At 57.1% G+C, this 27500-nt stretch overlaps 1 protein-coding gene across 1 annotated transcript in view; it reads left to right on the forward strand.

Moving 5' to 3' along the window:
• The window catches only part of LOC121270113 (copine-6-like), a 124136-nt gene that overhangs the window by 27285 nt on the left and 69351 nt on the right, over positions 1 to 27500 (forward strand). Inside the window, 4 exon segments of the mRNA XM_041175428.1 lie at positions 17054 to 17128; positions 21303 to 21386; positions 23671 to 23760; positions 26616 to 26714. Coding sequence (XP_041031362.1) covers positions 17054 to 17128; positions 21303 to 21386; positions 23671 to 23760; positions 26616 to 26714 — 348 coding nt within the window.

A 27500-nucleotide genomic window follows, 5' to 3' on the forward strand; every position in this document is an offset into this window, starting at 1 on the left:
GTCCCTGTCTCTGTCCCTGTCCCTGTCCCTGTCCCTGTCCCTTTCCCTGACACTTTCCCTGTCCCTTTCCCTGACCATTTCTCCGTCCCTGTCTCTGTCTCTGTCCCAGTTCCTGTCCCTGTCCCAGTCTCTGTCTCTGTCCCTGTCCCTGTCCCTGTCCCTGTCTCTGTCTCTGTCTCTGTCTCTGTCTCTGTCCCTGTCCCTGTCCCTGTCCCTGTCCCTGTCTCTGTCTCTGTCTCTGTCCCTGTCTCTGTCCATGTCCCTGTCCCTGTCCCTGTCCCTCTCCCTATCCGTGTCACTGTCCCTGTCTCTGTCCCTTTCCCAGTCACTGTCCCTGTCCCAGTCTCTGTCTCTGTCCCTGTCCCAGTCCCAGTCCCAGTCCCAGTCCCTGTCCCTGTCCCTGTCCCTGTCCCTGTCCCTGTCTCTGTCACTTTCCCTGTCCCTGTCCCTGTCCCTGTCTCTGTCCCTGTCCCTATCCCTGTCCCTGTCCCTGTCCGTGTCTCTGTCCCTGTCTCTGTCCCTTTCCCAGTCACTGTCCCTGTCCCTGACTCTGTCTCTGTCCCTGTCCCAGTCCCTATCTCTGTCCCTGTTCCTGTCTCTGTCCCTGTCCCTGTCTATGTCCCTGTCTCTGTCTCTGTCTCTGTCCCTGTCCCTGTCCCTGTGTCTGTGTCCGTCCCTGTCACTGTCTCTGTCTCTGTCCCTGTCTCTGTCTCTGTCCCATTCCCTGTCCCTGTCCCTGTCTCTGTCCCATTCCCTGTCCCTGTCCCTGTCCCTGTCTCTGTCCCTGTCTCTGTCTCTGTCCCATTCCCTTTCCCTGTCTCTGTCTATGTCCCTGTCCCAGTCCCTGTCCCTGTCTCTGTCCCTATCCCTGTCAATGTCTCTGTCTCTGTCTCTTTTCCTGTCCCTGTCCCTGTCCCTGTCCCTGTCCCTGTCCCTGTCTCTGTCTCTGTCTCTGTCTCTGTCCCTGTCCCAGTCCCATTCCTGTCCCTGTTCCAGTCCGGTTCCGTGACTCTGTCTCTGTCTCTGTTCCTGTCCCTGTCCCTCTCTCTGTCCCTGTCTCTGTCCCTGTCCCTGTCCCTGTCTCTGTCCCTGTCTCTATCCCTGTCCCTGTCCCTGTCCCTGTCCCAGTCCCTGTCCCTGTCTCTGTCTCTGTCCCTGTCCCTGTCCCTGTCCCTGTCCCTGTCCCTGTCCCTGTCCCTGTCCCTGTCCCTGTCCCTGTCCCTGTCCCTGTCTCTGTCCCTGTCCCTGTCCCTGTCTCTGTCTCTGTCCCTGTCCCTGTCCCTGTCCCTGTCCCTGTCCCTGTCCCAGTCCCTGTCCCTGTCCCTGTCCCTGTCCCTGTCTCTCTCTCTGTCTCTGTCCCTGTCCCAGTCCCTGTCCCTGTCCGTCTCCCTGTCCCATTCCCTGTCCCTGTCCCTCTCTCTGTCCCTGTCTCTGTCCCTGTCTCTGTCCCTGACACTGTCCCTGTCCCAGTCCCAGTCCCAGTCCCTGTCCCAGTCCCTGTCCCTGTCCCTGTCCCTGTCCCTGTCCCTGTCTCTGTCCCAGTCCCTGTCTCTGTCCCTGTCCTTGTCCCTGTCATAGTCTTTGTCTCTGGCTCTGTCCCCATCCCTTTCAAAGTCCCAGTCCCTGTCTCTGTCCCTGTCCCTGTCTCTGTCCCTGTCTCTGTCCCAGTCCCTGTCTCTGTCCCTGTCTCTGTCCCTGTCCTTGTCCCAGTCCCTGTCCCAGTCCCTGTCTCTGTCCCTGTCCCTGTCCCAGTCCCTGTCCCAGTCCCTGTCTCTGTCCCAGTCCATGTCTCTGTCCCAGTCACTGTCTCTGTCCCAGTCCTTGTCCCATTCCCTGTCCCAGTCCCTGTCTCTGTCCCAGTCTCTGTCCCAGTCCCTGTCTCTGTCCCAGTCCCTGTCTCTGTCCCAGTCCCTGTCTCTGTCCCAATCCCTGTCTCTGTCCCTGTCCTTGTCCCAGTCCCTCTCTCGGTCTCTGTACCTGTCTCTGTCTCTGTGTCTGTCCCTGTCCCAGTCCCTGTCCCGGTCCCGGTCCCTGTCCCTGTCCCTGTCCCTATCCCTGTCTCTGTCGCTGTCCCAGTCCCTGTCCCTGTCCCTGTCCCTGTCCCTGTCTCTGTCTCTGTCTCTGTCCCTGTCTCGGTCTCTGTCCCTGTCTCTGTCTCTGTGTCTGTCCCTGTCCCTGTCCCTGTCTCTGTCCCGATCTCTGTCCCTGTCTCTGTCTCTGTGTCTGTCCCTGTCCCATTCCCTGTCTCTGTCCCTGTCCCTGTCCCTGCCTCTGTCCCTGTCCCTGTCCCTTTCCCTGACCCTGTCCCTGTCCCTGTCTCGGTCCCAGTCCCTGTCCCTGTCTCTGTCCCTGTCTCTGTCTCTGTATCTGTCCCAGTCCCTGTCCAAGTCCCTGACCCTGTCCCTGTCCCTGTCCCAGTCCCTTTCTCTGTCTCTGTATCTGTCCCATTCCCTGTCCAAGTCCCTGACCCTGTCCCTGTCCCTGTCCCTGTCCCTGTCTCTGTCTCTGTCTCTGTCCCTGTCTCGGTCTCTGTCCCTGTCTCTGTCTCTGTGTCTGTCCCTGTCCCTGTCCCTGTCTCTGTCCCGATCTCTGTCCCTGTCTCTGTCTCTGTGTCTGTCCCTGTCCCATTCCCTGTCTCTGTCCCTGACCCTGTCCCTGCCTCTGTCCCTGTCCCTGTCCCTTTCCCTGACCCTGTCCCTGTCTCGGTCCCAGTCCCTGTCCCTGTCTCTGTCCCTGTCTCTGTCTCTGTATCTGTCCCAGTCCCTGTCGAAGTCCCTGACCCAGTCCCTGTCCCTGTCCCAGTCCCTTTCTCTGTCTCTGTATCTGTCCCAGTCCCTGTCCAAGTCCCTGTCCCTGTCCCTGTCCCTGTCCCTGTCTCTGTCTCTGTATCTGTCCCAGTCCCTGTCCAAGTCCCTGACCTTGTCTCTGTCCCTGTCCCTGTCCCTGTCCCTGTCTCTGTCTCTGTCTCTGTCCCTGTCACAATCCCTGTCCCTGTCCCTGTCCCTATCTCTGTCCCTATCTCTGTCCCTGTCTCTGTCCCTGTCCCTGTCCCTGTCCCTGTCCCTGTCCCTGTCCCTGTCCCTTTCGCTTTCCCTGTCCCTGTCCCTGTCCCTGTCCCTGTCCCTGTCTCTGTCCCAGTCCCTGTCTCTGTCCCTGTCCTTGTCCCTGTCCCATTCTTTGTCTCTGGCTCTGTCCCTGTCCCTTTCAAAGTCCCAGTCCCTGTCTCTTTCCCTGTCCCTGTCTCTGTCCCAGTCCCTGTCTCTGTCCCTGTCCCTGTCTCTGTCCCTGTCCTTGTCCCAGTCCCTGTCCCAGTCCCTGTCTATGTCCCTGTCCCTGTCCCTGTCCCAGTCCCTGTCTCTGTCGCAGTCCCAGTCTCTGTCCCAGTCCCTGTCTTTGTCCCTGTCTCTGTCCCAGTCCCTGTCTCTGTCCCAGTCCCTGTCTCTGTCCCAGTCCCTGTCTCTGTCCCAGTCCTTGTCCCATTCCCTGTCCCTGTCCCAGTCCCAGTCCCTGTCCCAGTCCCTGTCCCTGTCCCAGTCCCTGTCTCTGTCCCAGTCCCTGTCTCTGTCCCTGTCCTTGTCCCCGTCCCAGTTTTTGTCTCTGGCTCTGTCCCTGTCCCTTTCAAATTCCCAGTCCCGGTCTCTGTCCCTGTCCCTGTCCCTGTCCCTGTCTCTGTCCCTGTCTCTGTCCCAGTCCCTGTCCCAGTCCCTGTCTCTGTCCCTGTCCCTGTCCCATTCCCTGTCGCTGTCCCTGTCTTTGTCCCAATCCCTGTCCCAGTCCCTGTCTCTGTCCCTGTCCCTGTCCCTGTCTCTGTCCCAGTCCCTGTCTCTGTCCCAGTCCCTGTCTCTGTCCCAGTCCCTGTCTCTGTCCCTGTCTCTGTCCCAGTCCCTGTCCCAGTCCCTCTCTCGGTCTCTGTCCCTGTCTCTGTCTCTGTGTCGGTCCCTGTCTCTGTCTTTGTTCCAGTCCCTGTCCCAGTCCCTGTCTCTGTCTCTGTCTCTGTCCCTGTCTCTGTCTGTGTTCCTGTCCCTGTCTCGGTCCCTGTCTCTGTCTCTGTCCCTGTCTCTGTCCCTGTCTCTGTCCCAGTCTATGTCCCTGTCTCTGTCCCAGTCTCTGTCTATGGCTCTGTCCCAGTCCCTATCCCTGTCCCAGTCCCTGTCTCTGTCCCAGTTTCTGTCCCTGTCCCTTTCTCTTTCTCTGTCCCTGTCTCTGTCCCTGGCTCTGTCCCTGTCAATGTCTCTGTCTCTGTCTCTTTTCCTGTCTCTGTCCCTGTCCCTGTCCCAGGCTCTGGCCCTGTCCCTGTCCCTGTCACAGTCTCTGTCCCTGTCTCTGTCCCTGTCCCTGTCCCTGACCCTGTCCCTTTCCCTGACCCTTTCCCTGTCCCTTTCCCTGACCATTTCTCCGTCCCTGTCTCTGTCTCTGTCCCAGTTCCTGTCCCTGTCCCAGTCTCTGTCTCTGTCCCTGTCCCTGTCCCTGTCCCTGTCTCTGTCTCTGTCTCTGTCTCTGTCTCTGTCCCTGTCCCTGTCCCTGTCCCTGTCCCTGTCTCTGTCTCTGTCTCTGTCCCTGTCTCTGTCCATGTCCCTGTCCCTGTCCCTCTCCCTATCCGTGTCGCTGTCCCTGTCTCTGTCCCTTTCCCAGTCACTGTCCCTGTCCCAGTCTCTGTCTCTGTCCCTGTCCCAGTCCCAGTCCCAGTCCCAGTCCCTGTCCCTGAACCTGTCCCTGTCCCTGTCCCTGTCCCTGTCTCTGTCACTTTCCCTGTCCCTGTCCCTGTCCCTGTCTCTGTCCCTGTCCCTATCCCTGTCCCTGTCCCTCTCCCTATCCGTGTCTCTGTCCCTGTCTCTGTCCCTTTCCCAGTCACTGTCCCTGTCCCTGACTCTGTCTCTGTCCCTGTCCCAGTCCCTATCTCTGTCCCTGTTCCTGTCTCTGTCCCTGTCCCTGTCTATGTCCCTGTCTCTGTCTCTGTCTCTGTCCCTGTCCCTGTCCCTGTGTCTGTGTCTGTCCCTGTCACTGTCTCTGTCTCTGTCCCTGTCTCTGTCTCTGTCCCATTCCCTGTCCCTGTCCCTGTCTCTGTCCCATTCCCTGTCCATGTCCCTGTCCCTGTCTCTGTCCCTGTCTCTGTCTCTGTCCCATTCCCTTTCCCTGTCTCTGTCTATGTCCCTGTCCCAGTCCCTGTCCCTGTCTCTGTCCCTATCCCTGTCAATGTCTCTGTCTCTGTCTCTTTTCCTGTCCCTGTCCCTGTCCCTGTCCCTGTCCCTGTCTCTGTCTCTGTCTCTGTCCCTGTCCCAGTCCCATTCCTGTCCCTGTTCCAGTCCGGTTCCGTGACTCTGTCTCTGTCTCTGTTCCTGTCCCTGTCCCTCTCTCTGTCCCTGTCTCTGTCCCTGTCCCTGTCCCTGTCTCTGTCCCTGTCTCTATCCCTGTCCCTGTCCCTGTCCCTGTCCCAGTCCCTGTCCCTGTCTCTGTCCCTGTCCCTGTCCCTGTCCCTGTCCCTGTCCCTGTCCCTGTCCCTGTCCCTGTCCCAGTCCCTGTCCCTGTCCCTGTCCCTGTCCCTGTCCCTGTCCCTGTCCCTGTCTCTGTCTCTGTCTCTGTCTCTGTCCCTGTCCCTGTCCCTGTCCCTGTCCCTGTCCCAGTCCCTGTCCCTATCCCTGTCCCTGTCCCTGTCTCTCTCTCTGTCTCTGTCCCTGTCCCAGTCGATGTCCCTGTCCGTCTCCCTGTCCCATTCCTGTCCCTGTTCCTGTCCGGTTCCGTGACTCTGTCTCTGTCTCTGTTCCTGTCCCTGTCCCTCTCTCTGTCCCTGTCTCTGTCCCTGTCCCTGTCCCTGTCTCTGTCCCTGTCCCTGTCCCTGTCTCTGTCTCTGTCTCTGTCCCTGTCCCTGTCCCTGTCCCTGTCCCTGTCCCAGTCCCTGTCCCTATCCCTGTCCCTGTCCCTGTCTCTCTCTCTGTCTCTGTCCCTGTCCCAGTCGATGTCCCTGTCCGTCTCCCAGTCCCATTCCTGTCCCTGTTCCTGTCCGGTTCCGTGACTCTGTCTCTGTCTCTGTTCCTGTCCCTGTCCCTCTCTCTGTCCCTGTCTCTGTCCCTGTCCCTGTCCCTGTCTCTGTCCCTGTCCCTGTCCCTGTCTCTGTCCCTGTCTCTATCCCTGTCCCTGTCCCTGTCCCTGTCCCTGTCCCTGTCCCAGTCCCTGTCCCTGTCCCTGTCCCTGTCCCTGTCCCTGTCCCTGTCCCTGTCCCTGTCCCTGTCCCTGTCCCTGTCTCTGTCCCAGTCCTTGTCCCATTCCCTGTCCCAGTCCCTGTCTCTGTCCCTGTCTCTGTCCCAGTCCCTGTCTCTGTCCAATTCCCTGACCCTGTCCCTGTCCCTGTCCCTGTCCCTGTCTCTGTCTCTGTCTCTGTCCCTGTCTCGGTCTCTGTCCCTGTCTCTGTCTCTGTCCCTGTCCCTGTCCCTGTCCCTGTCTCTGTCCCGATCTCTGTCCCTGTCTCTGTCTCTGTGTCTGTCCCTGTCCCATTCCCTGTCTCTGTCCCTGTCCCTGTCCCTGCCTCTGTCCCTGTCCCTGTCCCTTTCCCTGACCCTGTCCCTGTCTCGGTCCCAGTCCCTGTCCCTGTCTCTGTCCCTGTCTCTGTCTCTGTATCTGTCCCAGTCCCTGTCGAAGTCCCTGACCCTGTCCCTGTCCCTGTCCCAGTCCCTTTCTCTGTCTCTGTATCTGTCCCAGTCCCTGTCCAAGTCCCTGTCCCTGTCCCTTTCCCTGTCCCTGTCTCTGTCTCTGTATCTGTCCCAGTCCCTGTCCAAGTCCCTGACCTTGTCTCTGTCCCTGTCCCCGTCCCTGTCCCTGTCTCTGTCTCTGTCTCTGTCCCTGTCACAATCCCTGTCCCTGTCCCTGTCCCTATCTCTGTCCCTATCTCTGTCCCTGTCTCTGTCCCTGTCCCTGTCCCTGTCCCTGTCCCTGTCCCTGTCCCTGTCCCTGTCCCTTTCGCTTTCCCTGTCCCTGTCCCTGTCCCTGTCCCTGTCTCTGTCCCAGTCCCTGTCTCTGTCCCTGTCCTTGTCCCTGTCCCATTCTTTGTCTCTGGCTCTGTCCCTGTCCCTTTCAAAGTCCCAGTCCCTGTCTCTTTCCCTGTCCCTGTCTCTGTCCCAGTCCCTGTCTCTGTCCCTGTCCCTGTCTCTGTCCCTGTCCTTGTCCCAGTCCCTGTCCCAGTCCCTGTCTATGTCCCTGTCCCTGTCCCTGTCCCAGTCCCTGTCTCTGTCGCAGTCCCAGTCTCTGTCCCAGTCCCTGTTTTTGTCCCTGTCTCTGTCCCAGTCCCTGTCTCTGTCCCAGTCCATGTCTCTGTCCCAGTCCCTGTCTCTGTCCCAGTCCTTGTCCCATTCCCTGTCCCAGTCCCTGTCTCTGTCCCTGTCTCTGTCCCAGTCCCTGTCTCTGTCCCAGTCCCTGTCTCTGTCCCAGTCCCTGTCTCTGTCCCTGTCCTTGTCCCAGTCCCTCTCTCAGTCTCTGTCCCTGTCTCTGTCTCTGTGTCTGTCCCTGTCCCAGTCCCAGTCCCTGTCCCGGTCCCTGTCCCTGTCCCTGTCCCTGTCCCTGTCCCTGTCCCTGTCCCTGTCTCTGTCGCTGTCCCAGTCCCTGTCTCTGTCCCTGTCCTTGTCCCTGTCCCTGTCCCTGTCCCTGTCCCTGTCCCTGTCCCTGTCCCTGTCCCTGTCCCTGTCCCTGTCCCTGTCCCTGTCCCTGTCCCTGTCTCTGTCTCTGTCCCTGTCTCGGTCTCTGTCCCTGTCTCTGTCTCTGTGTCTGTCCCTGTCCCAGTCCCTGTCTCTGTCTCTGTCCCTGTCCCTGTCCCTGTCTCTGTCCCTGTCTCGATCTCTGTCCCTGTCTCTGTCTCTGTGTCTCTCTCTGTCCCATTCCCTGTCTCTGTCCCTGTCCCTGTCTCTGTCCCTGTCCCTGTCCCTTTCCCTGACCCTGTCCCTGTCTCGGTCCCAGTCCCTGTCCCTGTCTCTGTCTCTGTATCTGTCCCAGTCCCTGTCCAAGTCCCTGACCCTGTCCCTGACCCTGTCCCTGTCCCAGTCCCTGTCCCTTTCTCTGTCTATGTATCTGTCCCAGTCCCTGTCCAAGTCCCTGACCCTGTCCCTGTCCCTGTCCCTGTCCCTGTCCCTGTCTCTGTCTCTGTATCTGTCCCAGTCCCTGTCCAAGTCCCTGTCCCTGACCTTGTCTCTGTCCCTGTCTCTGTCCCTGTCCCTGTCTCTGTCTCTGTCTCTGTCCCTGTCACAGTCCCTGTCACAGTCCCTGTCCCTGTCCCTGTCCCTATCCCTGTCCCTGTCTCTGTCTCTTTCCCTGTCCCTGTCCCTATCTCTGTCCCTGTCTCTGTCCCTGTCCCTGTCCCTGTCCCAGTCTCTGTCTCTGTCTCTGTCCTTTTCCCTGTCCCTGTCCCTGTCCCTGTCTCTGTCCCTGTCTCTGTCCCTGACACTGTCCCTGTCCCAGTCCCAGTCCCTGTCCCAGTCCCAGTCCCAGTCCCTGTCCCAGTCCCTGTCCCTGTCCCTGTCCCTGTCCCTGTCTCTGTCCCAGTCCCTGTCTCTGTCCCTGTCCTTGTCCCTGTCATAGTCTTTGTCTCTGGCTCTGTCCCCGTCCCTTTCAAAGTCCCAGTCCCTGTCTCTGTCCCTGTCCCTGTCCCTGTCCCTGTCTCTGTCCCAGTCCCTGTCTCTGTCCCTGTCTCTGTCCCTGTCCTTGTCCCAGTCCCTGTCCCAGTCCCTGTCACTGTCCCTGTCCCTGTCCCAGTCCCTGTCTCTGTCACAGTCCCTGTCTCTGTCCCTGTCCTTGTCCCAGTCCCTGTCCCAGTCCCTGTCTATGTCCCTGTCCCTGTCCCTGTCCCAGTCCCTGTCTCTGTCGCAGTCCCAGTCTCTGTCCCAGTCCCTGTCTTTGTCCCTGTCTCTGTCCCAGTCCCTGTCTCTGTCCCAGTCCATGTCTCTGTCCCAGTCCCTGTCTCTGTCCCAGTCCTTGTCCCATTCCCTGTCCCAGTCCCTGTCTCTGTCCCTGTCTCTGTCCCAGTCCCTGTCTCTGTCCCAGTCCCTGTCTCTGTCCCAGTCCCTGTCTCTGTCCCTGTCCTTGTCCCAGTCCCTCTCTCAGTCTCTGTCCCTGTCTCTGTCTCTGTGTCTGTCCCTGTCCCAGTCCCAGTCCCTGTCCCGGTCCCTGTCCCTGTCCCTGTCCCTGTCCCTGTCCCTGTCCCTGTCCCTGTCCCTGTCCCTGTCTCTGTCGCTGTCCCAGTCCCTGTCTCTGTCCCTGTCCTTGTCCCTGTCCCTGTCCCTGTCCCTGTCCCTGTCCTTGTCCCTGTCCCTGTCCCTGTCCCTGTCCCTGTCCCTGTCCCTGTCTCTGTCTCTGTCCCTGTCTCGGTCTCTGTCCCTGTCTCTGTCTCTGTGTCTGTCCCTGTCCCAGTCCCTGTCTCTGTCTCTGTCCCTGTCCCTGTCCCTGTCTCTGTCCCTGTCTCGATCTCTGTCCCTGTCTCTGTCTCTGTGTCTCTCTCTGTCCCATTCCCTGTCTCTGTCCCTGTCCCTGTCTCTGTCCCTGTCCCTGTCCCTTTCCCTGACCCTGTCCCTGTCTCGGTCCCAGTCCCTGTCCCTGTCTCTGTCTCTGTATCTGTCCCAGTCCCTGTCCAAGTCCCTGACCCTGTCCCTGACCCTGTCCCTGTCCCAGTCCCTGTCCCTTTCTCTGTCTATGTATCTGTCCCAGTCCCTGTCCAAGTCCCTGACCCTGTCCCGGTCCCTGTCCCTGTCCCTGTCCCTGTCTCTGTCTCTGTATCTGTCCCAGTCCCTGTCCAAGTCCCTGTCCCTGACCTTGTCTCTGTCCCTGTCTCTGTCCCTGTCCCTGTCTCTGTCTCTGTCTCTGTCCCTGTCACAGTCCCTGTCACAGTCCCTGTCCCTGTCCCTGTCCCTATCCCTGTCCCTGTCTCTGTCTCTTTCCCTGTCCCTGTCCCTTTCTCTGTCCCTGTCTCTGTCCCTGTCCCTGTCCCTGTCCCAGTCTCTGTCTCTGTCTCTGTCCTTTTCCCTGTCCCTGTCCCTGTCCCTGTCTCTGTCCCTGTCTCTGTCCCTGACACTGTCCCTGTCCCAGTCCCAGTCCCTGTCCCAGTCCCAGTCCCAGTCCCTGTCCCAGTCCCTGTCCCTGTCCCTGTCCCTGTCCCTGTCCCTGTCCCAGTCCCTGTCTCTGTCCCTGTCCTTGTCCCTGTCATAGTCTTTGTCTCTGGCTCTGTCCCCGTCCCTTTCAAAGTCCCAGTCCCTGTCTCTGTCCCTGTCCCTGTCTCTCTCCCTGTCTCTGTCCCAGTCCCTGTCTCTGTCCCTGTCTCTGTCCCTGTCCTTGTCCCAGTCCCTGTCCCAGTCCCTGTCACTGTCCCTGTCCCTGTCCCAGTCCCTGTCTCTGTCACAGTCCCAGTCTCTGTCCCAGTCCCTGTCTCTGTCCCTGTCTTTGTCCCAGTCCCTGTCCCAGTCCCTGTCTCTGTCCCAGTCCATGTCTCTGTCCCAGTCCCTGTCTCTGTCCCAGTCCTTGTCCCATTCCCTGTCCCAGTCCCTGTCTCTGTCCCTGTCTCTGTCCCAGTCCCTGTCTCAGTCCCAGTCCCTGTCTCTGTCCCAATCCCTGTCTCTGTCCCTGTCCTTGTCCCAGTCCCTCTCTCGGTCTCTGTACCTGTCTCTGTCTCTGTGTCTGTCCCTGTCCCAGTCCCAGTCCCTGTCCCTGTCCCTGTCTCTGTCGCTGTCCCAGTCCCTGTCTCTGTCCCTGTCCTTGTCCCTGTCCCTGTCCCTGTCCCTGTCTCTGTCTCTGTCTCTGTCCCTGTCTCGGTCTCTGTCCCTGTCTCTGTCTCTGTGTCTGTCCCTGTCCCTGTCCCTGTCTCTGTCCCGATCTCTGTCCCTATCTCTGTCTCTGTGTCTGTCCCTGTCCCATTCCCTGTCTCTGTCCCTGTCCCTGTCCCTGCCTCTGTCCCTGTCCCTGTCCCTGTCCCTTTCCCTGACCCTGTCCCTGTCTCGGTCCCAGTCCCTGTCCCTGTCTCTGTCCCTGTCTCTGTCTCTGTATCTGTCCCAGTCCCTGTCCAAGTCCCTGACCCTGTCCCTGTCCCTGTCCCAGTCCCTTTCTCTGTCTCTGTATCTGTCCCAGTCCCTGTCCAAGTCCCTGACCCTGTCCCTGTCCCTGTCCCTGTCCCTGTCCCTGTCCCTGTCTTTGTCTCTGTCTCTGTCCCTGTCTCGGTCTCTGTCCCTGTCTCTGTCTGTGTGTCTGTCCCTGTCCCTGTCTCTGTCCCGATCTCTGTCCCTGTCTCTGTCTCTGTGTCTGTCCCTGTCCCAATCCCTGTCTCTTTCCCGGTCCCTGTCCCTGCCTCTGTCCCTGTCCCTGTCCCTTTCCCTGACCCTGTCCCTGTCTCGGTCCCAGTCCCTGTCCCTGTCTCTGTCCCTGTCTCTGTCTCTGTATCTGTCCCAGTCCCTGTCCAAGTCCCTGACCCTGTCCCTGTCCCTGTCCCAGTCCCTTTCTCTGTCTCTGTATCTGTCCCAGTCCCTGTCCAAGTCCCTGACCCTGTCCCTGTCCCTGTCCCTGTCCCTGTCCCTGTCCCTGTCTCTGTCTCTGTCTCTGTCCCTGTCCCTGTCCCTGTCCCTGTCCCTGTCCCTGTCCCTGTCCCTGTCCCTGTCCCTGTCTCTGTCCCTGTCTCTGTCCCTGTCCCAGTCCCTGTCTCTGTCCCTGTCCCTGTCCCTGTCCCTGTCCCTGTCCCTGCCTCTGTCCCTGTCCCTGTCCCTGTCCCTGTCCCTGTCCCTGTCCTCCTGTCCCTGTCCCTGTCCCTGTCCCCTGTCCTCTGTCCCTGTCCTGTCCCTGTCTCTGTCCCCTGTCCCTGTCCCTGTCACTGTCACTGTCTCTGTCCCTGTCTCTGTCCCTGTCCCTGTCTCTGTCCCTGTCCCCTGTCCCTGTCCCTGTCTCTGTCCTGTCCTGTCCCTGTCCCTGTCCCTGTCCCTGCTCTGTCCCTGTCCTGTCCCTGTCCCTGTCCCTGTCTCTGTCCCTGTCCCTGTCCCTGTCCCAGTCCCTGTCCCTGTCCCTGTCTCTGTCCCAGTCCCTGTCTCTGTCCCAGTCCCTGTCTCTGTCCCAGTCCCTGTCTCTGTCCCAGTCCTTGTCCCATTCCCTGTCCCAGTCCCTGTCTCTGTCCCTGTCTCTGTCCCAGTCCCTGTCTCTGTCCCAGTCCCTGTCTCTGTCCCAGTCCCTGTCTCTGTCCCTGTCCTTGTCCCTGTGCCTGTCTCGGTCTCTGTCCCTGTCTCTGTCTCTGTGTCTGTCCCAGTCCCTGTCCCTGTCCCTGTCCCTGTCCCTGTCCCTGTCCCTGTCCCTGTCCCTGTCCCTGTCTCTGTCGCTGTCCCAGTCCCTGTCTCTGTCCCTGTCCTTGTCCCTGTCCCTGTCCCTGTCCCTGTCTCTGTCTCTGTCTCTGTCCCTGTCTCTGTCTCTGTCCCTGTCTCTGTCTCTGTGTCTGTCCCTGTCCCACTCCCTGTCTCTGTCTCTGTCCCTGTCCCTGTCCCTGTCTCTGTCCCTGTCTCGATCTCTGTCCCTGTCTCTGTCTCTGTGTCTGTCTCTGTCCCATTCCCTGTCTCGGTCCCATTCCCTGTCTCTGTCCCTGTCCCTGTCTCTGTCCCTGTCCCTGTCCCTTTCCCTGACCCTGTCCCTGTCTCGGTCCCAGTCCCTGTCCCTGTCTCTGTCTCTGTATCTGTCCCAGTCCCTGTCCAAGTCCCTGACCCTGTCCCTGACCCTGTCCCTGTCCCTTTCCCTGTCCCTTTCTCTGTCTCTGTATCTGTCCCAGTCCCTGTCCAAGTCCCTGACCCTGTCCCTGTCCCTGTCCCTGTCCCTGTCCCTGTCCCTGTCTCTGTCTCTGTATCTGTCCCAGTCCCTGTCCAAGTCCCTGACCCTGACCTTGTCTCTGTCCCTGTCTCTGTCCCTGTCCCTGTCTCTGTCTCTGTCTCTGTCCCTGTCACAGTCCCTGTCCCTGTCCCTGTCCCTATCCCTGTCCCTGTCTCTGTCTCTGTCCCTGTCCCTGTCCCTATCTCTGTCCCTGTCTCTGTCCCTGTCCCTGTCCCTGTCTCTGTCTCTGTCACTGTCGCTGTTTCTGTCCCTGTCGCTGTTTCTGTTCCTGTCCCTGTCTCTGTCTCTGTCTCTGTCCCTGTCACAGTCCCTGTCCCTGTCCCTGTCCCTATCCCTGTCCCTGTCTCTGTCTCTGTCCCTGTCCCTGTCCCTATCTCTGTCCCTGTCTCTGTCCCTGTCCCTGTCCCTGTCCCTGTCCCTGTCTCTGTCTCTGTCACTGTCGCTGTTTATGTCCCTGTCTCTGTCCCTGTCCCTGTCCCTGTCCCTGTCTCTGTCTCTGTCCCTGTCACAGTCCCTGTCCCTGTCCCTGTCCCTGTCCCTATCCCTGTCCCTGTCTCTGTCTCTGTCCCTGTCCCTGTCCCTATCTCTGTCCCTGTCTCTGTCCCTGTCCCTGTCCCTGTCTCTGTCTCTGTCACTGTCGCTGTTTCTGTCCCTGTCGCTGTTTCTGTTCCTGTCCCTGTCTCTGTCTCTGTCTCTGTCCCTGTCACAGTCCCTGTCCCTGTCCCTGTCCCTATCCCTGTCCCTGTCCCTGTCTCTGTCTCTGTCCCTGTCCCTGTCCCTATCTCTGTCCCTGTCTCTGTCCCTGTCCCTGTCCCTGTCTCTGTCTCTGTCACTGTCGCTGTTTCTGTCCCTGTCGCTGTTTCTGTTCCTGTCTCTGTCTCTGTCTCTGTCCCTGTCCCTGTCCCTGTCCCTGTCACTGTCTCTGTCTCTGTCCCCCGTCCCTGTCCTTGTCCCTGTCATTGTCCCTGTTTCTCTCCCAGTCCCTGTCCCAGTCCCTGTCTCTGTCCCAGTCCCTGTCCCTGTCCCTATCTCTGTCTCTGTCCCTGTGTCTGTTCCTGTCCCTGTCCCAGTCCCTGTCTCTGTCCCTGTCCCTGTCTCTGTCCCTGTCTCTGTCTCTGTCTCTTTCCCTGTCCCTGTCCCTGTCCCTGTCCCTGTCTCTGTCACAGTCCCTGACCCTGTCTCTGTCTCTGTCTCGGTCCCTGTCCCAGTCCCAGTCCCAGTCTCTGTCCCTGTCCCTGTCTCTGTCCCTGTCTCTGTCTCTGTCTCTTTCCCTGTCCCTGTCCCTGTCCCTGTCTCTGTCACAGTCTCTGACCCTGTCTCTGTCTCAGTCCCTGTCCCAGTCCCATTCCTGTCCCTGTTCCTGTCCCTTTCCGTGTCTCTGTCCCTGTCTCTGTCTCTGTCTCTGTCTCTGTCCCTGTCTCTGTCCCTGTCTCTGTCTCTGTCCCAGTCCCTGTCCCTGTCCCAGCTCCTATCCCTGTCCCTGTCCCTATCTCTGTCCCTGTCTCTTTCCCTGTCCCTGTCCCTGTCCCTGTCCCTGTCTCTGTCTCTGTCACTGTCCCTGTTTCTGTCCCTGTCCCTGTCCCTGTCCCTGTCCCTGTCTCTGTCTCTGTCTCTGTCTCTGTCCCTGTCACTGTCTCTGTCTCTGTCCCCCGTCCCTGTCCCTGTCCCTGTCATTGTCCCTGTCTCTGTCCCAGTCCCAGTCCCAGTCCCTGTCTCTGTCCCAGTCCCTGTCTCTGTCCCTATCTCTGTCTCTGTCCCTATCTCTGTCTCTGTCCCTGTGTCTGTCCCTGTCCCTGTGTCTGTCCCTGTCCCTGTCTCTGTCCCTGTCTCTGTCTCTGTCTCTTTCCCTGTCCCTGTCCCTGTCCCTGTCCCTGTCTCTGTCACAGTCCCTGACCCTGTCTCTGTCTCTGTCTCTGTCCCTGTCCCAGTCCCAGTCCCTGTCCCTGTCCCTGTCCCTGTCCCTGTCCCTGTCCCTGTCCCTGTCCCTGTCTCTGTCTCTGTCTCTTTCCCTGTCCCTGTCCCTGTCCCTGTCTCTGTCACATTCCCTGACCCTGTCTCTGTCTCTGTCCCTGTCCCAGTACCATTCCTGTCCCTGTTCCTGTCCCTTTCCGTGTCTCTGTCCCTGTCTCTGTCCCTGTCCCAGTCCTTGTACCTGTCCCTGTCCCTGTCTCTGTCCCTGTCCCTGTCTGTGTCTCTGTCCCTGTCCCAGTTCCTGGGCCTGTTCCTGTCCCTGTCCCTGTCTCTGTCCCACTCTCCCTGTCCCTGTCCCTGTCCCTGTCCCCCTGTTCCTGTCCCTGTTCCAGTCCCTGTCCCTGTCCCCCTGTCCCTGTCTCTGTCCCACTCTCCCTGTCCCTGTTCCAGTCCCTGTCCCTGTCCCCCTGTCCCTGTCCCTGTCCCACTGTCCCTGTGCCTGTCTCTGTCCCTGTCCCTGTCCCTGTCCCTGTCCCTGTCCCTGTCCCTGTCCCTGTGCCTGTCCCTGTCCCTGTCCCTGTCCCTGTCTCAGTCCCTGTCCCTGTCCCTGTCCCTGTCCCTGTCCCAGTCCCTGTCCCTGTCCCTGTCCCTGTCCCTGTCCCTGTCCCTGTCCCTGTCCCTGTCCCTGTCCCTGTCCCTGTCCCTGTTCATGTCCCTGTCCCTGTCCCTGTCCCTGTCCCTGTCCCTGACCCAGTCCCTGTCCCAATCCCTATCCCTGTCCCTCTTCCTGTCCCAGTCCCTGTTCTGGACAGGGATGGGATGCCAAACTGATCCCCTTTATTCTCTCGCTCTTTCTCTCTCAGTAGAGGTATTTTTGTTTTGGAAGTTCGCCGTGGGAGTTATTTCCATAACTGTTTGTTAGTTTTGGCCGCTTTGAACCTGAGTCACCGCAAACCATCTCTGGATTAACATGGTAATTTAGTTTATTCACACATTCAAACCCGGGAGGATTGTAACTTACAGATACACACACACACACACACACACACACACACATAGATACGCACACACACATACACACACACACACAGATACACACACACACACGCACACAGAAATACACACACACACACAGATACACAGACACACATACACAAACACAGATACACACATAGATACACACACAAACACACAGAAGCACATGCACAGATACACGTACAATCAAACACACACTCACACAAACACACACACACTCACAAAAACACACACACATTCACAAACACACACAGACACACAGATACACAGATACACACACACAGATACACACACATTCACACACACTCACAGAGATAAACACAGACTCACTCACACAAACACAAACACACTCACACAAACACAGACACTCAGTCAAACACACAGGTACACACACACACTCATACACACACACACACAAACAAACACTCACAAACTCACACAGACACACAAGCACACACAAACACACAGACTCACAAAGACTCACACACACAGACACACATAAACATATTCACACTCACACAAACATACAAACAGACACACAGACTCACACACAAAGACACTTGCACAGACACAAACAAACAGACACACGCACATGCAAAGATACAGGACAGGTCCAGCACAGGGTTAGATGCAGACTAAAGATCCCTCTACACTGACCCCATCAAACACTCCCAGGACAGGTACAGCACAGGGTTAGATGCAGACTAAAGATCCCTCTACACTGACCCCATCAAACACTCCCAGGACAGGTACAGCACGGGGTTAGATACAGACTAAATCTCCCTCTACACTGTCCCCATCAAACACTCCCAGGACAGGTACAGCAGGGGGTTAGATACAGAGTAAAGCTCCCTCTACACTGTCCCCATCAAACACTCCCAGGACAGGTACAGCACGGGGTTAGATACAGAATAAATCTCCCACTACACCATCCCCATCAAACACTCCCAGGACAGGTACAGCACGGGGTTAGATACAGAATAAATCTCCCTCTACACCGTCCCCATCAAACACTCACAGGACAGGTACAGCATGGGGTTAGATACAGAGTAAATCTCCCTCTACACCGTCCCCATCAAACACTCCCAGGACAGGTACAGCACAGGGTTAGATACAGAGTAAAGCTCTCTCTACACTGTCCCCATCAAACACTCCCAGGACAGGTATAGCACGGGGTTAGATACAGAGTAAATCTCCGTCTACACTGTCCCCATCAAACACTCCCTGGACAGGTACAGCACGGGGTTAGATACAGAGTTATAGGTTTCTCTCTCTCTCTGTTCTCCAGGTCACTGCTGAAGAAGTTTCTGGAACCAATGACTATGTGGAGCTCACCTTCAGCGCTCAGAAACTGGATGACAAGGTACGTCTGACAGTCCAGAACATTCCATCAGAGAGCGTGAAAGGGGAGGGACTGATCAACCCTCACAGTGAACCGGGTGGTGGAGGGTCCTGTCCTTTTACCCGACCTCACACATTCCCTCCATCTGTCTCTCTCCTCCCCCTCTCTCTCTCTCTATATGTATATCATCTCTCTCGTTCTGTCTGTCACACTCTTTCTCCCTTTATCTCTCTCTCTCTCTCTTCATCTGCCTCTCTCTCCTTGTCACTCTCGCTCTGTCCCTCTCTCTCGCTCTGCGTCGATCTGTCAGTCTCTGTTACCATCTCTCTCTCTGTCACTCTCTCTCTCTCTGTCACTCTCTTTGTCTTTTCCTTCTCTTTCTCTCTATCTCTCTTTCTCTGTCTGTCTCTGTCTCTCTATCTTTCTCTACCTGTCTTTCTCTATCTGCCTCTCACTCTGTCTTTCTCAATCCCTGCCTATCTCTTTCTCTCTCTCACTCTCTGTATGTCTCTCTCTCTCTCACTGTCTCTCTCCCTCTGTCCTCTGTCACTTTCTCTCTCTCTGACTCTCTCTCCATGTCTCTGTCTCTCTGACTCTCTCTGTCCTTTCTCTCTGTCTCTTTCTCTCTCTGTTCCTCTCTGTCTGTCTCTCTCTCTCTGTTCCTCTCTCTCTGTCTCTCACTCTCTCTCTGTCTCTCTCTCTCTGTCTCTCTCTCTCACTGTCTCTCTCTGTCCTTTGTCATTTTCTCTCTCTCTGACTCTCTCTCCATGTCTCTTTCTCTCTCTCTGTCTCTATCTCTGTCTCTCTCTCTCTGTCCTTTCTCTGTCTCTGTCTCTATCTCTCTGTTCTTTCTCTGTCTCTATCTCTCTCTGTCTCTCTCTCTCTGTCTCTCTCTTTCTCTCTCTGTCTCTCTCGGTCCTTTCTCTCTCTCTATCTCTCTGTCTCTCTCTCTCTCTCTCTGTCTCTCCCTCTCACTCTCTCTCTCTGTCCTTTGTCATTTTCTCTCTCTCTCTGACTCTCTCTCCGTGTCTGTCTCTCTGATTCTCTCTGTCCACTCTCTTTTCCTCTCTCTCTCTTTGTCTCTCTCTCTCTTCCTTTCTCTCTGTCTCTCTCTCTCTCTCTGTCTCTCTCTCTCTCTCTCTGTCTCTCTCTCTCCTCTCTGTCCCATCTCTCTCTCTCTCTCTCTCTCTCTCGTGTCTCTGTTCATCTCTCCCTCTCTCTTTCCATCTCGCACCATCTCTCTCTCCCCCTCTCTCTCTCTCTGTCGCTCATGCCATCTACCACTCTCTCTACACACCCATTTACCCCTCTCCCACCCTCTCCTCTCTCCATCTCGCCACCCACCTTCTCTCTCTCCCTCTCTCTCTCCCCCTCCACACCCTAATCCCCCGCTCCCCCTGCTCCCCCCCCCCCCACACCCTGGAACCTCTCCTGTCCGCTGACCGCCCTTAGGCGCACTCGCCGGCTGCCGTGGCCATTCGGCCCCTCTCCTCCAGCACGTGCCATCCCAGGGGAGCTCCTCGAAAGCGAGGGGGGAGTCCACACCAGCCTCTCCCCGAACAGGTGGTCCACATCCAATCGTGGGGGGAGTTGGACAAGTCCCCAGATGGAGAGGGCAGGAATAGGGGGAGCGTGTGGTCAGTGGAGGGGAGACGTGATCCTAGACATTCAGACGCTGAGTGGGGAGAACATAGAGCAGAAGGACAGGAGATTTCAGTAATAGTCCAGTGAAAGAAACTCCTTCCTACCCTTGAGACATTAAATCAGAGGGATCACTGGACAGTGATCAGGAGCAGGAACCCTGACTGATTTCCCCTCTCTCTCTAACCCAGGGATCACTGGACAGTGATCAGGAGCAGGAACCCTGGCTGATTTCCCCTCTCTCTCTCTAACCCAGGGATCACTGGACAGTGATCAGGAGCAGGAACCCTGGCTGATTTCCCCTCTCTCTCTCTCTAACCCAGGGATCACTGGACAGTGATCAGGAGCAGGAACCCTGGCTGATTTCCCCTCTCTCTCTCTCTAACCCAGGAATCACTGGACAGTGATCAGGAGCAGGAACCCTGACTGATTTCCCCTCTCTCTCTAACCCAGGGATCACTGGACAGTGATCAGGAGCAGGAACCCTGACTGATTTCCCCTCTCTCTCTCTCTCTCTCTCACCCAGGGATCACTGGACAGTGATCAGGAGCAGGAACCCTGGCTGATTTCCCCTCTCTCTCTCTAACCCAGGAATCACTGGACAGTGATCAGGAGCAGGAACCCTGGCTGATTTCCCCTCTCTCTCTCTAACCCAGGGATCACTGGACAGTGATCAGGAGCAGGAACCCTGACTGATTTCCCCTCTCTCTCTAACCCAGGGATCACTGGACAGTGATCAGGAGCAGGAACCCTGACTGATTTCCCCTCTCTCTCTAACCCAGGGATCACTGGACAGTGATCAGGAGCAGGAGCCCTGGCTGATTTCCCCTCTCTCTCTCTCTCTCTAACCCAGGGATCACTGGACAGTGATCAGGAGCAGGAACCCTGGCTCATTTCCCCTCTCTCTCTCTCTCTCTCTCTAACCCAGGGATCACTGGACAGTGATCAGGAGCAGGAACCCTGGCTGATTTCCCCTCTCTCTCTCTCTCTAACCCAGGGATCACTGGACAGTGATCAGGAGCAGGAACCCTGGCTGATTTCCCCTCTCTCTTTCTAACCCAGGGATCACTGGACAGTGATCAGGAGCAGGAACCCTGGCTGATTCCCCCTCCCTCTCTCTCTCTCTCTAACCCAGGGATCACTGGACAGTGATCAGGAGCAGGAACCCTGGCTGATTCCCCCTCCCTCTCTCTAACCCAGGGATCACTGGACAGTGATCAGGAGCAGGAACCTGGCTGATTTCCCCCCTGTCTCTCTCTAACCCAGGGATCACTGGACAGTGATCAGGAGCAGGAACCCTGGCTGATTTCCCCTCTCTCTCTAACCCAGGGATCACTGGACAGTGATCAGGAGCAGGAACCCTGGCTGATTTCCTCTCTCTCTGTCTCTCTCTCTCTAACCCAGGCATCACTGGACAGTGATCAGGAGCAGGAACCCTGGCTGATTTCCCCTCTCTCTCTCTAACCCAGGGATCACTGGACAGTGATCAGGAGCAGGAACCCTGGCTGATTTCCCCTCTCTCTCTCTCTAACCCAGGAATCACTGGACAGTGATCAGGAGCGGGAACCCTGGCTGATTTCCCCTCTCTCTCTATCTCTAACCCAGGGATCACTGGACAGTGATCAGGAGCAGGAGCCCTGGCTGATTTCCCCTCTCTCTCTCTCTCTCTAACCCAGGGATCACTGGACAGTGATCAGGAGCAGGAGCCCTGGCTGATTTCCCCTCTCTCTCTCTCTCTCTAACCCAGGGATCGCTGGACAGTGATCAGGAGCAGGAACCCTGGCTGATTCCCCCTCTCTCTCTCTAACCCAGGGATCACTGGACAGTGATCAGGAGCAGGAACCCTGGCTCATTTCCCCTCTCTCTCTCTCTCTAACCCAGGGATCACTGGACAGTGATCAGGAGCAGGAGCCCTGGCTGATTTCCCCACTCTCTCTCTCTCTCTAACCCAGGGATCACTGGACAGTGATCAGGAGCAGGAACCCTGGCTGATTTCCCCGCTCCCTCTCTCTAACCCAGGGATCACTGGACAGTGATCAGGAGCAGGAACCCTGACTGATTTCCCCTCTCTCTCTAACCCAGGGATCACTGGACAGTGATCAGGAGCAGGAACCCTGGTTGATTTCCCTCTCTCTCTCTCTCTCTCTAACCCAGGGATCACTGGACAGTGATCAGGAGCAGGAACCCTGGCTGATTTCCCCTCTCTCTCTAACCCAGGGATCACTGGACAGTGATCAGGAGCAGGAACCCTGGCTGATTCCCCCTCTCTCTCTCTAACCCAGGGATCACTGGACAGTGATCAGGAGCAGGAACCCTGGCTGATATCCCCCCTCTCTCTAACCCAGGGATCACTGGACAGTGATCAGGAGCAGGAACCCTGGCTGATTTCCCCTCTCTCTCTCTCTAACCCAGGGATCACTGGACAGTGATCAGGAGCAGGAACCTTGGCTGATTTCCCCTCCCTCTAACTTGAGGTTAAGTTTCCGGAGTTGGTACCTGATTTTGGGATTATTCTATGACTTTCTCTCTCTCTTTCTCTCTCCTTTTCCTGTAGGATCTGTTCAGTAAATCCGATCCCTTCATGGAGATTTACAAAGTGGATCAGGATGGGACCGAGCAGATGGTTCGAAGGACTGAGGTACCACAGTGAGAGGGAAAGCGGCACGAGCAAGGATTGGAGACCTTTTCTCAGTCACTCTCTCTGTCCTTCTCTCTCTGCCTCTGTCTCACTTCCCTCCCTCCTTCCCTCTCTCTGTCTCTCTCTGTCTCTCTCTCACTGTCTCTCACTGTGTCTCTCTGTCCTTTGTCATTTTCTCTATCTCTCTGTCTCTCTCTGTCCTTCACACTCTCTCAATCACTCTCTGTCTCTGTCTCTGTCTCTCTGTCACTCTATCTGTCTTCCTCTCTCTGTCCTTCTCTCTCTCTGAATCTGTCTCTCTGTCTCTCTCTCTCCCTGTCCTTCTCTCTCTCCCTCTCTGTCTGTCCTTCTCACTCTCTCAATCTCTCTCTCTGCCTCTCTCTCCCTCTCTCTCTGTCCTTCTCACTCTCTCCATCTCTCTCTCTCTCTCTCTGTCTCTCTGTCTCTCTGTCCCTCTCTCTCCATCCTTCTCACTCTCTCCATCTCTCTCTCTCTCTCTCTGTCTCTCTCTCTCTCTCTCCTTCACTCTCTCTCAATCTCTCTCTCTCTGTCTCTCTCTCCCTCTCTCTCTGTCCTTCTCCTCTCTCAATCTCTCTCTCTGTCTCTCTGTCTCTCTCTCTCTGTCACTTTATCTGTCCTCCTCTCTCTATCCTTCTCTCTCTCTCTCTCTGTCTCTTTCTCTCTTTGTCTCTCTCTGGCTTTTTCACTCTCTCTGCCTTTCTGCATCTGCCTATCTCTCTCTCTCTCTATCTCTCTGCCTGTGTCTCTCTCTCTCCCTGTCTCACTCTCTTCCTCCCTCACCCACCGTCTGTCCCTGATCTTCCTCTGTCTCCCTCTCTCTCTCTCTCTCTCTCTCCGTCCCGCTGTATGTCTCTTTCTCTGCCTTCCACTGTCCCTTTCTATCTCTGTCTCCCTCTGTCTGTTTCACTCTCTCTCTGTCTTTCTCTATCTCTCTCCCTCTCTGCCTGTATCACTCACTTTCTCCATCTCCCCCTGTCTCTCCCTGATCTTCTTTTCTCTGTCTCTATCTCTTTCTGTCTTTTGTCTCTGTCTCTCTGTCTCTCTCTCTCTGTCTCTCTCTCTCTGTCTATCTCCCTCTCCTTCTGTCTGTTTGTCTGTCACTCACACTCTCTCTGTATCTCTTTCTTTGTATATCTCTCTATCTCTCTCTCTCGCTGTCTCCCTCTTTGTCTCTCTCTCTATCTGTCTCCCTCTTTCTCTCTCTTTCTGTCTCTCTATCTGTCTCCCTCTTTCTCTCTCTCTCCCTCTCTGTCTCTCTCTCTTGCTCTCTCCCTCTGTATCTCTCTCTCTCTCTCACTGTCTATCTCTCTCTGTCTCCCTCTTTGTCTCTCTCTCTCTGTCTCTCTCTCTGCCTGTCTCTCTCTCTCTGTCTCTCTGTCTCTCTCTGTCCCTCTCTGTCTCTTTCTCTCTCACTCAATCTCTCTTCCTCTGTCTCTCTCTCTCTCGTTCTCTCTCTCCCTCTGTGTTTCTCTCTGTCTCTGACTTTCTCTGACTAAATTTGGTGATGGGGGGTATCGGGGGATCAGAGAGGCTGATGGGGGTATCGGGGGATCAGAAGGGCTGATGGGGGCGTATTGTGGGGGTCAGAGGGGCTGATGGGGGGTATCGGGGGTGTCAGAGGGGCTGATGGGGGTATCGGGGGGGTCAGAGGGGCTGATGGAGGTATCGGGGGGGTCAGAGGGGCTGATGGGTGTATCGGGGGGAACAGAGGGGCTGATGGGGGGGTATTGTGGGGGTCAGAGGTGCTGATGGAGGTATCGGGAGGGTCAGAGGGGCTGATGGGGGGTATCTGGAGGGTCAGAGGGCTGATGGAGGTATCAGGGGGATCAGAGGGGCTGATGGGGGGTATCGGGGGTCAGGGGGGCTGATGGGGGTATCGGGGGGGGTCAGAGGGGCTGATGGGGGGTATCGGGGGGTCAGAGGGGCTGATGGGGGTATCGGGGGGGTCAGAGGGGCTGATGGGGGGTATCGGGGGTCAGAGAGGGTGATGGGGGGTATCAGCGGTCAGAGGGGCTGATGGGGGGTATCAGGGGTCAGAGGGGCTGATGGGGGGTATCGGGGGGGGTCAGAGGGGCTGATGGGGGGTATCGGGGGGTCAGAGGGGCTGATGGGGGGTATCAGGGGTCAGAGGGGCTGATGGGGGGTATCGGGGGTCAGAGAGGGTGATGGGGGGTATCAGGGGTCAGAGGGGCAGATGGGTGTTAGGCAGGTTGACGTGTGGAATGTTCCAGTAATGCCTCAGTTGCCTCTCTGCCCCTAACAGGTGGTGAAAAACAATCTGAACCCCCAATGGGAAGCGTTCCGGCTCTCACTGCAAACTCTCTGCAGCTGTGATTACCAGAAAACACTGAAGGTGAGAACACGGAGAGGGAGAGAGAGAGAGGGGGAGAGGGAGAGAGGGGGAGAGGGAGAGAGAGAGAGGGGGAGGGAGAATGTGTGTGAGAGAGAGTGAGAGAGAACATGAGAGAGAGAGGGAGTGTGTGAGAGAGGGAGAGAGAGAGACAGAGTGAGTGGGAGAGAGATTGTGCATGAGAGGGGGGAAAGAGAGAGAGAGAGAATGTGTGAGAGAGGAAGTGTGAGAGGAGGAGAGAGAGACAGAGTGAGAGGGAGAGAGAGAGACAGAGTGAGAGCAGAATGTGTGTGAGAGAGAGACAGAGTGAGGGAGAGAGTGCTTGAGGGGGAAAGAGAGAGAGAGTGTGAATGGGAGAGAGAGACAGGGAGAGAGAGGGAGCGTGTGAGAGGGAGAGAGAGAGAGAGAGAGAATGTGTGAGGGGGGAGATAGACAGAGAGAGAGAGAGTGTTTGAGAGGGAGAAAGAGAGATAGAGACAGAGTGAGAGAGAGAGGGGGAGAGGGAGAATGTGTGAGAGAGAGAGAGAGTGTGAGGGGGGAGAGAGAGAGAGAGAGAGAGAGACAGAGTGAGAGGGAGGGAGGGGAGAGGGAGAATGTGTGAGAGAGAGAGAGAGTGTGAGGGGGGAGAGAGAGAGAGAGAGAGAGACAGAGTGAGAGGGAGGGAGGGGAGAGGGAGAATGTGTGAGAAATTGAATGCAAATCCTCATTGCATCACCAGCCTCTTTAAACTCCACCTTTTAACAATAAACCCCCTTTCATAGCACCAGTTTTATGAGTGATATCAACATATTGCTTGGTCTCCACTAGCTAGGTGCAAGATTTCACCCCACGTCCTGAACACTCCATTGAACGTAATGCAAATGCACCCTACCTCTCTGTTCGCACCTCGAAACTGGTGCCCATCGAAGCAGGCAGGTGAGCTGGGATTCGATCCCAATTGGGCTACAACCACAGACTAAACCTCTACTTTAAAAGAAAGAAAGATATTTTCTGATCTGTATGAATAGCTTCGCGACACTGCTGAGAGGACCCTTCCAGTCCGACATGCCGGGTTAGCTCAGCTCTCGTCGAGTATTTGGAGCACGATCCATCCATTTTCGCCGTCCGATTCCCACCCGGTCTGTTCACCCTGTCGGAAATCGATTTGTAACCCTGCCGCGCATTCGCACACTCTGGGCCGGCTTTAGCAACGGAACCCCAGCGGGCTGTAGGAAAATTGTGCGGATGGCGAGAGTCCCTCGGTACTGACCCTCCGGCAGTGTGGCTCTCCCTCAGCGCTGACCCTCCAACATTGCGGCTCTCCCTCAGTACTGACCCACCGACAGTGCAGCTGTCCCTCAGTACTGACCCTCCGACAGTGCGGCTCTCACTCAGCATTGACCCCCGACAGTGCGGCTCTCCCTCAGTACTGACCCTCCGACAGTGCGGCTCTCCCTCAGCACTGACCCTCCGACAGTGCAGCTCTCCCTCAGCACTGACCCTCCGACAGTGCGGCTCTCACTCAGCATTGACCCCCGACAGTGCGGCTCTCCCTCAGTACTGACCCTCCGACAGTGCGGCTCTCCCTCAGCACTGACCCTCCGACATTGCGGCTCTCCTTCAGCACTGACCCACCGACAGTGCGGCTCTCCCTCAGCACTGACCCCCGACAGTGCGGCTCTCCCTCAGAACTGACCCTCCGACAGTGTGGCTCTCCCTCAGCAATGACCCTCCGAAAGTGTGGCTCTCCCTCAGCACTGACACTCCGACAGTGCGGCTCTCCCTCAGTACTGACCCCCCGACTGTGCAGCTCTCCCTCAGCACTGACCCTCAAACTGTGCAGCTCTCCCTCAGCACTGACCCTCCAACAGTGCATCTCTCCCTTAGCAATGACCCTCCGACAGTACGGCTCTCCCTCAGTTCCGTCCTTCCGACAGTGCGGCTCTCCCTCCGCACTGACCCTCTGACAGTGCGGCTCTCCTTCAGCACTAACCCTCCGACAGTGCGGCGAACCCTCAGCACTGAACCTCCGACAGTGTGGCTCTCCCTCAGCACTGACCCTCCGACAGTGCGGCACTCCCTCAGTACCGAACCTCCGACAGTGCGGCTCTCCCTCATCACTGACCCTCCGTCAGTGCGGCTCTCCCTCAGCACTGACCCTCCGACAGTGCGGCTCTCCCTCAGTACTGACCCTCCGACAGTGCGGCGCTCACTCAATACTGACCCTCCGATATTGCTGCTCTCCCTCAGTACTGACCCTCCGGCAAAGAGGTACTCCCTCAGTACTTACCCTCCGAGAGTGCGGCACTCCCTCAGCACTGACCCTCTGACAGTGTGGCTCTCCCTCAGCACTGACCCTCTGACAGTGTGGCTCTCCCTCAGCACTGACCCTCCGACAGTGCAGCTCTCCCTCAGCACTGACCCTCCGACAGTGCAGCTCTCCCTCAGCAGTTACCCTCCGACAGTGCGGCTCTCCCTCAGTACTGACCCTCCGACAGTGTGGCTCTCCCTCAGTACTGACCCTCCGGCAAAGCAGTACTCCCTCAGTACTGACCCTCCGAGAGTGCGGCGCTCCCTCAGTACTGACCCTCTGACAGTGCGGTGCTCCCTCAGAACTGACCCTCCGACAGTGCAGCTCTCCCTCAGCACTGACCCTCCAACAGTGCGGCTCTCCCTCAGAACTGACCCTCCGACAGTGCAGCTCTCCCTCAGCACTGACCCTCCAACAGTGCGGCTCTCCCTCAGTACTGACCCTCCGACAGTGCGGCTCTCCCTCAGTACTGACCCTCCGACAGTGCGGCTCTCCCTCAGCACTGACCCTCCGACATTGCGGCTCTCCCTCAGCACTGACCTGATTTCTGTCCCTATCTCTCCTGCAGTTCACAGTCTGGGACCATGATTCCAATGGGAAACACGATTACATCGGAGAATTTTATACTACCTTCAGCGAAATGCAGAATACAACATCAGGAACACTGGTGAGTGAGAGACAGCAGATGACCAGGAGGAGTCCATTCAGTCCCTCCTCCAGCCTTTTACACAGGAACAGGAGGAGGCCATTCAGCCCCTCCTCGAGCCTGTTACACAGGAACAGGAAGAGGCCATTCAGCCCCCAGCTCGAGCCTGTTACACAGGGACAGGAGGAGGCCATTCAGCCCCTCCTCGAGCCTGTTACACAGGAAGAGGAGGAGGCCATTCAGCCCCCTCCTCGAGCCTGTTACACTGGAACAGGAGGAGGCCATTCAGCCCCCTCCTTGAGGCTGTTACACAGGAACAGGAAGAGGCCATTCAGCCCCCAGCTCGAGCCTGTTACACAGGGACAGGAGGAGTCCATTCAGCCCCTCCTCGAGCCTGTTACACAGGAAGAGGATGAGGCCATTCTGCCCCTCCTCAAGCCTGTTACACAGGAACAGGAAGAGGCCATTCAGCCCCTCGAGCATGTTCCAATTGGACTGGTGAAGAGGTGTTGGTGGGCAGTGCTGATGAAATGGAGTGGGGTATGGGGAAGGAAGGGATTGCAGAGTGTATTTTGTGGAGATTAATAGGCCTGGCTCTGTCTTTGTCTGTCTCTTTCTCTCTCTGTCTAACTCCCTGCTTCTCTCTCCATCTCTCTATCTCTCGCTCTCTCTCTCTCTCTGCCTCACTCTGTCTCTCTCTGTCTCTCTTTCTCTGTGTGTCTCTGCATCTCCCTCTGTCTTTCTCTCTCCCTGTCTCTCTCTCCATCTCTTTCTCTCTCTCTCTCTGTCTCTCTATCTCTGTCTCTC

Source organism: Carcharodon carcharias, chromosome 27, assembly GCF_017639515.1.
Source record: "Carcharodon carcharias isolate sCarCar2 chromosome 27, sCarCar2.pri, whole genome shotgun sequence".
Taxonomy (NCBI): Eukaryota; Metazoa; Chordata; class Chondrichthyes; order Lamniformes; family Lamnidae; genus Carcharodon; species Carcharodon carcharias.